The 12457-nt window shown below is 37.6% G+C and overlaps 1 protein-coding gene across 11 annotated transcripts in view; it reads right to left on the reverse strand.

Annotated features, from left to right (window-relative positions):
- TENM1 (teneurin transmembrane protein 1) overlaps positions 1-12457 on the reverse strand; it is an 841958-nt gene that overhangs the window by 582733 nt on the left and 246768 nt on the right. For all 11 annotated transcript variants that reach the window (XM_009235231.2, XM_002832080.2, XM_054545040.1 and 8 more), the window contains one exon: positions 11647-11926. In XM_009235231.2, coding sequence (XP_009233506.2) covers positions 11647-11863 — 217 coding nt within the window. In that variant the 5' untranslated portion in view covers positions 11864-11926. The remainder of the gene's footprint in view (positions 1-11646; positions 11927-12457) is intronic.

Below are 12457 nucleotides of genomic sequence, written 5' to 3' on the forward strand. Positions count from 1 at the left end.
CCTCAAATCCTTGTAATAAAAGAGAAGCAGCATGTAATTTGGATATAGTTCCAATCAATCCTATGAACTGAAACCCTCCGAGGTTCCCTGTCATCTATTGAATCAAATCCATGTCTTTTCACTTCACTCTTTAGGTTTAGCAACTGATTCCTTCTATATTTCACTAACTTTCCTTTTACATCATTCTTGAACAGTCCTCCTACTTCAGCCATGTTTTCTATTGTGTTAGCCATGATATCTATTCAGATTAAATTACTGACCCGTGTCTCTGCCTCTTTGTGTTAATTATATAATAAATGGGTCCTAAAGTGTTAAAAGAAAAAAAGACAAAGCTCTTTTTCCCAGTCTTCACAGTCCCATGAATATGTATCCCCTTTGATCCTGCCCAGTAGCTGAAGCAATTTAAAAGGAGGAACAAAATTATGTACCCCAAAAAACCAGTTGCTTTGTTTCCCAGGGGACAGTCATCTATGTGACACTTAGCCAGGGAGTCAGTCTTTTCCTTCTGATATTATGTAGATCCTCAAAAGAAATACACAATTCCATTTGGTGAAGAGTTATTTAAGAAGAAAACACTAGAATCAATTCTCATACTATGGTACAGTTTTTAATCTAGATTTAGGAAGAAGCATTAAAGGGTTGAACATAGAATTGAGCAAAGTGGGCTCAGAGATAGACCATAGAAATAGAATGAATGTGCAGAGGCAAGAGCTATTTTCAGACTGAGATCAAAAAGTCATGTAGCCTCAGAAGCAGCAAGACCAAAGAATTTTGAAACTGACCTAGCTATTCCTAGCTAAAGAATGTCCACAAAGAGACGTGATGGTCAAAGGTAAAATTACATTTGTGTAATATGTATGTAGTTAGCTGTAATTGTATATTGTTTCATAAAGTTAATTTAAGAATACATATTGCAAATTATTTAAATCAAATGTAGCCCTACTAGGTGACTCCTACCATTTGGTAATAAACTGGTATCTAGGGAGTGATGGACTGTCACTGACTGTTGTTACCTATACTCCTAGCTAACTGATGAAGGGGAAAGAGGGAGTTTTACAGAAATGATGACCTTCAAAGAGATGCTTGAAGGTGCAACATCTACACTGCACCACTATAAACCTCCCTCCTCCATTTATCCACTTTTCTGGCTTCTTTCCCTTCTCCAATACTGGGTCCCAGACTTACCTGTACAATATATACGTTCATACTCATCAGCAAAATTTGTAAAATCATTTATATGAAGGGATGTGTTGTATAAATGTTTATATAAGGAAATATTACCTTTCTTGTTAGAAACAAAACCCAGACCATCTGTGGTTTTGGCACTAAGTGGAAAACTTCCCAGTTGATGGTGACAGTAGTAAATCAAGATGACATAATGGCAAGGGAGGGTGAAATGTAGGGGCAGAGTTTACTGCTTGGTTGCCTCCCACCACCATGATAATTATCTTTACATCATAGGGTTGCAATAAGGACTGAATAAAAAATACATGCAAGTTCAGTTAGCAGAGTACTTGGCACATAGTGGTCAACAATATTTATTGTCATTAATGTTCCCCCATCTCCATCTACAGTTCCACCTCACCTGAGCTCTAGATAGGCATGTGCAATTCTGTTTCGGCCTCGTCAAAAACTTACCTCACTACTCATCTGAAGCCTTTGACTTGATTCACACTTTCAGCACATAACCTTATCTCTCATTTTTCTTGGGTGAGACCATCAAGTCATAAACTACTTTAACTTCTTACCACTATATTTTGTAATTTACTTCCTGTCTTAGAGGATGCAGTGAACATTCCCCTTTCAAAGCCTTTCCTTCCAACTGAGATCCAGAAACATTCTCCAATTGAGCCTTATGGCAATAAACACATCTACATTCACTTGCACTCACCCTTCAAATCCTTGTGAGTTGGCATCTTTCTCTAATATTATTGAAACTGCTTATTTTAAGGCAGTGGATCCCTATCTTGGATGCACATTGGCATCCCCCAGGGATATTTTTTTTAAATGCCTGAGTCCCGCCCACTGGAAATTCTGATTTAATTGGTCTGGGGAACAGTCTTGGAATTGAAGTTTGTAAAACTCTCCAGATGATTTTAATGTCCAGTCAAAGTGGACAATCACTAGTCTAAAGTCAGCAATTACCTTCTAAACTGGCTGTGTTACTGTCTTTATTTGACAATATTAGTCACATCTTCCTGCTGAAAAGTCTCCTCCTTTGGCTTATGTGATACTCATTCCTTTTTGTTCTTCTGTGACATATCAAGACGACTTCATTGCTTCTGCCCACTATTTTCAATTCAGTGCTTCTCAGGGTATGATAATTGGCTCTCATTATTTCTGATTGTATGTATTTTCACTGGTCATCTCTTCTACTCCCATAGTTTCATAGAATAGAACCACCTATTTCTTTTTTTTTTTCTTTTTTATTATTATTATTATACTTTAGGCTCTATGGTACATGTGCGCAACGTGCAGGTAAGTTACATATGTATACATGTGCCATGCTGGTGCGCTGCACCCACCAACTCGTCATCTAGCATTAGGTATATCTCCCAATGCTATCCCTCCCCCCTCCCCCCACCCCACAACAGTCCCCGAAGTGTGATGTTCCCCTTCCTGTGTCCATGCGTTCTCATTGTTCAATTCCCACCTATGAGTGAGAATATGCGGGGTTTGGTTTTTTGTTCTTGCGATAGTTTACTGAGAATGATGATTTCCAGTTTCATCCATGTCCCTACAAAGGACATGAACTCATCATTTTTTATGGCTGCATAGTATTCCATGGTGTATATGTGCCACATTTTCTTAATCCAGTCTATCATTGTTGGACATTTGGGTTGGTTCCAAGTCTTTGCTATTGTGAATAATGCTGCAATAAACATACGTGTGCATGTGTCTTTATAGCAGCATGATTTATAGTCCTTTGGGTATATACCCAGTAATGGGATGGCTGGGTCAAATGGAATTTCTAGTTCTAGATCCCTGAGGAATCGCCACACTGACTTCCACAAGGGTTGAACTAGTTTACAGTCCCACCAGCAGTGTAAAAGTGTTCCTATTTCTCCACATCCTCTCCAGCACCTGTTGTTTCCTGACTTTTTAATGATTGCCATTCTAACTGGTGTGAGATGGTATCTCATTGTGGTTTTGATTTGCATTTCTCTGATGGCCAGTGATGGTGAGCATTTTTTCATGTGTTTTTTGGCTGCATAAATGTCTTCTTTTGAGAAGTGTCTGTTCATGTCCTTCGCCCACTTTTTGATGGGGTTGTTTGTTTTTTTCTTGTAAATTTGTTGGAGTTCATTGTAGATTCTGGATATTAGCCCTTTGTCAGATGAGTAGGTTGCGAAAATTTTCTCCCATTTTGTAGGTTGCCTGTTCACTCTGAGGGTAGTTTCCTTTGCTGTGCAGAAGCTCTTTAGTTTAATTAGATCCCATTTGTCAATTTTGGCTTTTGTTGCCATTGCTTTTGGTGTTTTAGACATGAAGTCCTTGCCCATGCCTATGTCCTGAATGGTAATGCCTAGGTTTTCTTCTAGGGTTTTTATGGTTTTAGGTCTAACATTTAAGTCTTTAATCCATCTTGAATTGATTTTTGTATAAGGTGTAAGGAAGGGATCCAGTTTCAGCTTTCTACATATGGCTAGCCAGTTTTCCCAGCACCATTTATTAAATAGGGAATCCTTTCCCCATTTCTTGTTTTTGTCAGGTTTGTCAAAGATCAGATAGTTGTAGATATGTGGCATTATTTCTGACGGCTCTGTAGAACCACCTATTTCTATTTCTGAGAAAAATGACATTGGGATTTTGATAGGGATTACATTGAATCTATTGATCACTTTGCGTAATATGGACATTTTAGCAATATTACATGTCTCCAAATACATGCATAAACACATACAACACATGCACACACACACACACACACACACACACACTGACACCATTTCTTTAAAATTGATCTAAATTTACAGCTGTCTATCTGTCCATAGTAGTTATGACAGTGGGCTCTAATTTCAGACTGCCTGGGTTCCAATGCTAGTTCTATCACTTACTACTTCTGTAAGTAATGTTGGGCAAGTTACTTAGCATCTCTGTGCTTATTTTATTCATTGTAAAATGGGTATAATAATGATCCCAATCTTATAGCATTGCTGGGAAGATTAAATAAGAGAATCCATTTAAAGTGCCTTACTTCCGGTCTGTTGTTGAATAAATGCTAGATATTTCTCTCATAATCAATGTCGCCATGCCCTAGGCAGAATACACGGCATGGTTCTAGCTTCTAGACCCCCATGGTACTTTACAAATACCACTATTATCATACCAATCATATTGCATCACTATTGCTGATTGACATGTACCTTCCCAACTGTACTATAAATTTATTGAGGGCAAAGATTGCTTCTTACTCACCTATAATCTTCATAGTTTAACAAAGAACTTTGCACAGATAAGCAAACCAAAGTTTAGAAATAGGTTTTGTCCTTTTTCAACTCTAATTGATTGACAATGCTTGCGTGAAACGCCGTTTTGAAAGAGATGTGAGGCTGAAGCTGGTCTCAACAGGAGAAAGAGCATCATGATTAATTAGGGATGTCTTCCATGGGACAAATAGAGGGAGCAGTGGCACAAGTGTCATGGACATTCCATTCCAGTTTTAGATGCTGTGTAAGTAAATACTTATTGAATGAATTTTCATGAACAAATGTTACTAGTTGAAAGACATGAGCCAATTGGAGTTATTGTTAAATAACTTGGCTAATTTCTCTTATAGTCTAAGTTCTTTCAGAGCAGTCATTATGGATTTTGAGCTAGAAACTTGTGACAACTAGAAGCATAGCATGCTCACAGCAGATAATTCATTAAATGTGATCAAATTCTGCTGAAATTTTCATTTCATAGGTTTTGCCACATTAATATTACACCTGCCATCTGTGATCTTTGCCATGTAAATACAGATCCTGAGATTAAGAGTTCTTTCAAGGATTTTGAAGGAACTGATATCTAAACGGTCTACATATAAGCAATCATTTAAACTACTGCTAAATGCTTGATATAAGAATAGAGAAATGCACTTCTCAAATTTTGAGGGCAAAGACTGCACAGGTGGCAGTGCTGCTTAAGCATTTTTTCCTGTGGGATGAAGTGGCTTATCATACTGGGGCAAAAAGAGAGAAAATCATAGTCACTAGGGTATATTTATTTCAAGATTAACTTCATTTACCTAGAACAGTACCTGGTACATAGTTTACATTAAATGAATGCTGATGCATAAGTGTATAAATGAACAAATGGACGGATGGATAGATGGATGGATGGATGGATGGTTGGATGGATGGATGAATGGATGACAGATAAACTTTGCTTCCATGTAATCTTGGCAAATAAAAATTGGCAATTTGGGCTGGGCATGGTGGCTCACACCTGTAATCCCAGCACTTTGGGAGGCTGAGTCAGGCTGATCACTTGAGGTCACAAGTTCGAGACCAGCCTAGCCAACATGGTGAAACTTCATCCCTATTAAAAATACAAAAATTAGCAAGGTGTGGTGGCACACACCTGTAATCTCAGCTACTCAGGAGACTGAGGCAGAATCGCTTGAACCTGGTAGGCGGAGTTCAGTGAGCCAAGATCATGCCAATGCACTCCAGCCTGGGCGACAAAACTCCAACTCAAAAAAAAAAAAAATAAAAATAAAAAAATAAAAAAAAATTGGCAGTTTAAATTTTTTTCCACCAGATGGCAATAATGTGAGATATAGGTTTAGGTTGTAATCTTGAAGAGAAAAACAACCAACCAAATAAACAAATAAAAACGCTATTCGGAGAAAAAGAAGCATTAAAAGAACAGATTTAGATGACAGAAATGAAATGTTTGTGTCATCTGTAATACCTTAGGAGTCTATGACCTTGTGAGACTTCTATCACGTCCTCAACATACCTCCTTTCTTTGCATGGATGACTTCTCATTCATAATTACTTTGCAGTAAAATGGGGATATTCAAAAACTAATCTTATCTATATAAAATTATTGGCCAATTCTCATAACTAAAATTATTACCCTTGGTATATATATATGTCCATGCGTTTATATTTTCATTTTTAATACTAATTTCTTAGTTAATTGATGCCTCCCTTGGATGTGAGGCTGCTTGGGAAAAATAACTAGCCTGTGTGCCTCTAGGAAATCTTCCCCTGCTATTCAACCTGCCAAAAGTCACATGAAATAAGCCTGCCTAGGGCTCATTCATCCTGTTAGCAAAGAATTGTGAATAATATTAGTGTCCATCCCTTAATTCAAAAGCTTTTGGAAAATAAGAAATTCAGTTTTAGAGTCCAGCATTTCACATATACACAGAGTAGGGCACTGCTGTTTTGGAAAATAAAGATAATATGAACACATCTTCAGCTGGTATAGAGTATTTTCTCTTATTAATACTTCTCAAAACAAGTCTTCAATTGGATAAAACATTAACTTCCCTAAAAAGTGGAAATAAGCAGACTCAGGAATATTTCATGGTAAATTATAGAGCATATCATCTGCCCTTTTCTAATGATAATCAGAATGAAAAGGCGTTTAACCTCCTTATAAACGCTTGGTCACTGAAGGCTGGCAAGGTTGTTGAAGAAAATGAAGGGAAACTAACATTTTTTGAATTCCTAAAGATCATCACCCTCATGATGGCATTCAATACTTATCACAACCTCCTGACATAGGTATGGAAGACAGTGTGGTATAGTGAAGAATGGGGGCTTTAGAGCCATAGACTTGATTTCTGATCCTCTCACCTCTCCTTTAGCTGTGCAACCTCTGGCAAGTTATGTCTCTCCAAGCCTCGGTTATCTCATCTGTAAACTGGGGATAATAGTGCATACCTCATCAGGTGTTTATGAGGAGCAAATGTAAAGCACCTTGCAGAGTGCTAGAACAGAATAGGTACAATTCCAAATTTATCATTATTATTGTGATGATGGTGATGATGATGAAGTCAATTTTGCAGAAGAAAAAACAGATTCAGAGCTGAAGTATCTTGCTTAAGTTTACATAGCTAGTAAACTTAAAAGGTATCTAGCACCGTACCTGGCACCATAGCAGGTACTCAATCAACATTTTGTTTGCATTCATCCTTCCTGATCTAAAACTCAATGATTTTTTGAGATCTTATTCCTTTAAAATAATGGGTTAGGCTCAACTTTACCTTGGTTGATGCAAGATTCAACTACTGACATACATTTGCAAAAATTAAAAACATTTTTTTCTGACTCACAGGTGGTAATACATGGACCAAGACAATAAAGAGGATTCCAGATCTTACGAAAAAAGATGATAATTAGTCCCACTATTTTGCCTAACATAGGATAAGTCATTTCTCCTTCAAAGGGGTACATATTTTTCCTCCTAGGTGTCTCTACCGATTGGCAGTCAGTGGCAGATGAGATACTGTTTCCAGACTTTTAGTTCCCGGGTGTGTATACTTTATTTTATATAAGTCAGTGCACTGAAGGATGGTGCTGGCTAAAAATATAAATTGGTTCAAAATGTGTTTATGTCAGTTCATGGATGATAGATTCAGGTTTTTGTCCTTGGCCTTTTTCTAGTCTCAACCTTCTACACACTCTCCCTGGGTAATCTCATCCATCCCCTGGCATCTCTATTCTGAGACACCGATGAGCTCAAATCTACTTATAACAACAGCCCAGATCTGTTCTGAATCCTAGACACACATTTCCAATCGCTGATGGGAAAAGCTACCTGGATGTCATACTAGCATCTTAAACTTAACATGTCTAAAAAGAAACTCATCTTCCCTTCCAAACCTGCTCCTCCTGCTGTGTTCCTTCTCTTGGTAAATTAATCACTATTCTCTCAGTTTCCCAAACTTAAAACTTTAAAGTCATCCTTGACTCTGTTATTTCTTTCAACCTCAACCAGTAATCAATTATGAGGTTCTATCAATTCGAACACACTTATATCTCTTGAGTGTGTCTCTTCATCTCCACAGACATTGCTTGGACCTCTAACGCGATTCTTAGCTCTGGCCTAATTCAGTGGCCTCACGGATTTTTCTCCCTGCATCCCATTATTTCCAATTGCAATCAATCTTCTACACTGCTGCCTACACTTCTACAATTCCCCTGTATACACTTCTTATCCTAAAAATTACAATTGATCATGAAATTCTCCACTAATTGAAAGCTTTCTTTTTCGATGCTTAAAGGAAATTTTAAAAAACTCCTAAATTGGGCATGAGAGACTTCACAATCTAGCTCCAACATTCCTTGCTCTAGCCATATTGAATGTTTCACCATTACAGGCCTTCTTCAGAGCTGTATACTTTGCACTTGCTTATCTGCTCTCTAGGAATGTCCTTCTGGTAAACTTTTATTCAAATTTTAACTTAGATCAAATATCACCTTTCTATGTACTCTGATTCCTCTAAAGAAGTTAATTGTTTCATTCTGTGTACTTCCACAGCACCTTTTTTATCTGTAAAACCACTTCATACATTTAATTGCAATAATGTGGTTTGAGTGTCTATTTTCTCCACTGCACTATAAGTTTCCTGCAAGCAGTCATCTCCATCCTCAGCATTGGCTTCAAGGTCGGACACATATTAATTTGTAAATAAAAGCTTATTGAATAAAAAGAATCCATTGAAAGGAAGTTAGAATGACATCATAGAGACAAACTTCCCTTACCCCAAATTCCTTTTGATGAAACTGCACAGACAAAATCTGAGGCTGGCCAGCTCTTTATACTGACTCAGCATAAAATTGCTTATGTTTTTAGAACTGTCACCAGAATGCATTCTTATTTCTACTCACAATATATTAGGTCAACCACTCTACACCCTAAACCCACAACCCATAAATCACAATTGTAAATTCATCTTCTGTAAAGATAAACTTACAGATAAGTATTTTAATGAGAACTAGGCATTTCCTAAAGCCAAAAACATTTCCATAGGAAGTAATTTCCCAATTGTCAGGCAGAAGAAGAGAATTATTTTAGAACAAACTTACATGATATTAACTGAAAAAAATGGGAAATATTAAAATGAATTCCTTGAAAAGAAAGATATAAAACTTTTACCAATTATGTTAAGGGATGAAAATGAGTAATATAGTTAACATCACAAATATTTAATGTATATTTAAGTGTTAGAATGAATATCTTAAATTTTGGCTCAATTTAAGGTTGTTTTTAAAATGTAAGATTCCAGTACTAATTAGAGTACTGTAATTTTCATTTGTAATAATTGCATTTGACATGGCAATATTTAAAGAGTAGTTTTCAATGCATGATAAGCACTTATATTTCAGTTGATAGCAACTAATTCCTTAAATGAAACAATTATAAAGCATATATTATATGCGAAATTTTATGGAAAATAGAGATCTGTCATGATCCCCATCTTTATTGAGTATACAGTCTAGGAGAATATATATAACCACACGAAGAGGTTAAAAAGAGGCCGGGCATGGTGGCTTATTCCTGCAATCCCAGCACTTTGGGAGGCCGAGGCGGGCAGATCACATGAGGCCAGGAGTTCGAGACCAGCCTGGCCAATATGGTGAAACCCCATCTCTACTAAAAATACAAAAACATTAGCCAGGCATGGTGGCACGTACCTGAAATCCCAGCTACTCGGGAGGCTAAGGCACGAGAATCACTTGAGCCTAGGAGGCAGAGGTTGCAGTGAGCCAAGATCATGCCACTGCATTCCAGCCTGGGCAACAGAGTAAGACTGTCAGAAAAAAAAAAAAGTAAAAAGAATGTATTTTCAAAGTTCACAGAGGAAGATCACCTACACAGTGAAACAGTGATGATGTTGGGGGTGATGGTGAGGCAAGGATTCAGTGGGAAAGGATGCTTGTAAGCTAGGCCTTGAAAGATGGTTGAATATGCATAAAGAGAGATAGCAGCAAATTGTATCCCAAGAAAGATGTAACAGCACAGCAAAGGGATTGAAAAGGGATGAGGTGAGATCCCGGTAGACCAGTTAAGAAACAAAAAACAATCTAGGTGAGATATAATGAGAGTAATGATCACGAAAATGGAGAGGAGAAAATGGATTTGAGAGATTTAGAGATTAACTCTGCTGGATGAGGAAACTGATTAGATATAGTAAGTATGTGTGGTTGGGAGAATGGGAGCATCATTAACAGATGTAGGTGATACAAGGAAGATGAGTGGGATTAGGAGTGTTAAGATGATTGCTTCCACTTTAAATAGATTGGTTTAGAGGTGTCAGTATATTATTCATTTGGAAATGCTGGGCAGGTTAACTGAAAATTTGGGACTAGAGTTTAGGAAGGAGGTTAGGTCTGAAGATAAATATTTGAAGGTCACTCAAATAGATGTGATCATTGAAGCCATCTGAGAAAAAATATTTCGGGGTTCAAGCAGTCATCTTCAATCTTGAGCAGGAATCAGAATCCCCTGGGGGTTTGTTAAACCACAAATGGGTCCCACCCCCACGGTTTCTGACTCAATATGTCTAGAGTGGGACTGGAGAATTTACATTCTAAAAAAATTCTCAGGTTTTGCTGTTGTTGCTAGTCAAGTCCATACTTGGAGGACATAGAAAATTAAGTCTATTACTTTTTATCTCAGCATTAACTTATTCATAAAAAAGATAACTTGTGCTGTCCGGGCACGGTGGCTCATGACTATAATCCCAGCATTTTCGGAGGCTGAGGCGGGTGGATCACGAGGTCAGGAGTTTGAGACCAGCCTGACCAACATGGTGAAACCCCATCTCTACTAAAAATACAAAACGTAGCTGAGTGTGGTGAGGCGCACCTGTAATCCCAGCTACTCAGGTGGCTGAGGCAGGAGAATCGCTTGAACCCAGGAAGTGGAGGCTGCAGTAAGCCGAGATTGTGCCATTGCACTCCAGATTGGGCAACAGAGTGAGCCTCTGTCTCAAAACAAGACAAAACAAAACACAACAAAAAAACAAAAAACCTTGTGCCAGTGTCAGTATCTTCTACGTCATTAAAATAGTGTCTAACACAGTTTATCTATCAATTGGAACAGGAAATCGTATTTCTACTAGTTTTTTGTTAGAAACTGTCTTGTCAATCCACAACTGAGAAACTAAGGCTGCCCAAAGAATATGCTCCAAAATATGGCTATTGTAGGAAGGGTTCTAAAAAATTCTTACTTTCCTTTCAGACTCGGCTGCATAATGTTTCTACATTATGGTGATAGACTTTCTGGAACCCTGTTTGGTGATCTCCACTAACCTGCTAGCTTTGCCAGCAGCCAAATATTTATTTGAGACTTTTGTCCCATATAAGCAATGGCTTGAAAAGCACTTAGCTGTTTACTTTTCATCTTACTATAAATTATTTATCCTTCAGTCTATAAATGGCTATTTGTAGGATCAGACAAATTTTGAATGCTCTGATAAGAGCACTGCAGCATCCAAATTCATGCATAATCCGTAAAAAGCACATGTAACCTACAACCTCAGCTGGGTTGGCATACGCAATAGATTCTCTGAGCATATATAAGCAGTGTGAATTATTAACCAGTTAACATTAGCAAATTTATTTTTTAAACAAAGTTTATGCACACAAGCATTCTCTAATGAGAAATAATATTTGTTATAAAGATCCAATAAAAACATACCTTGAGTAGATTTTTCTACTTCTTTCCTCTTTCTACTCTGGCTATTGTAATTCATCCTCAGCTCCTGGTTATACTCGTGCAGGGTCTCCCTGGAGTTGTATGACTGTCTTGGTTTTCTTCCATCTTCACTCTCATCAGAAGAACTGGTGTAAGCTAGATCCATTTCATGCTTGACTTTTGATAGAGGCTGGTAGGGTTTGCAGTCAGTTTGCTCCATCTCTGATTAAGCAAGCTCAGTTTCATGAAAAAAGGATGAGGAAGTCCTTTAATGCAAGCAGTCCTGGAAGGGAAAGGGAAAAACACAAGCCTTCTTAGATTTATCTTTTTGTGAGGAAATGCATCTGGCAGATTCACAATTGGTCCTGATAATACTATCAAAGGAGAGAAGTAAAAGACAAACTAGATGACATGAAGCTAGCCGGAGGCAATAATAACACTCTGTGTTACATGCATACATTGTCAAGCATTAAGGATTAAGCTGGAGGTTGCAGCATCAGAAAATACTCAAGGTAAAAGAGAGACAGCCTTCAAAAATATTTGTATTGGAATTCAAATAGAGGACAACGTTGTTCTATGATGTGTGCGTGTTTTTAATGTTAAAATCAGTGGTTAGATTAAAAATCGTTATCGGATTTGAAAGTGGTGAGGAGTACAAAGATTAACCCTGCACATCCCACATTTGAAATGAAAACCAGTAAGAGAACTACATTCAGAAAGAACATATTCTTGCTTCTGGTTTAATATTACATTTAAGACAGGGACTCTGAGTAAGGGAAGGATTCTGAGTGAGAGAGCTCATGGAATAAAGTGT

This window comes from Pongo abelii, chromosome X (assembly GCF_028885655.2).
Source record: "Pongo abelii isolate AG06213 chromosome X, NHGRI_mPonAbe1-v2.0_pri, whole genome shotgun sequence".
NCBI lineage: Eukaryota > Metazoa > Chordata > Mammalia > Primates > Hominidae > Pongo > Pongo abelii.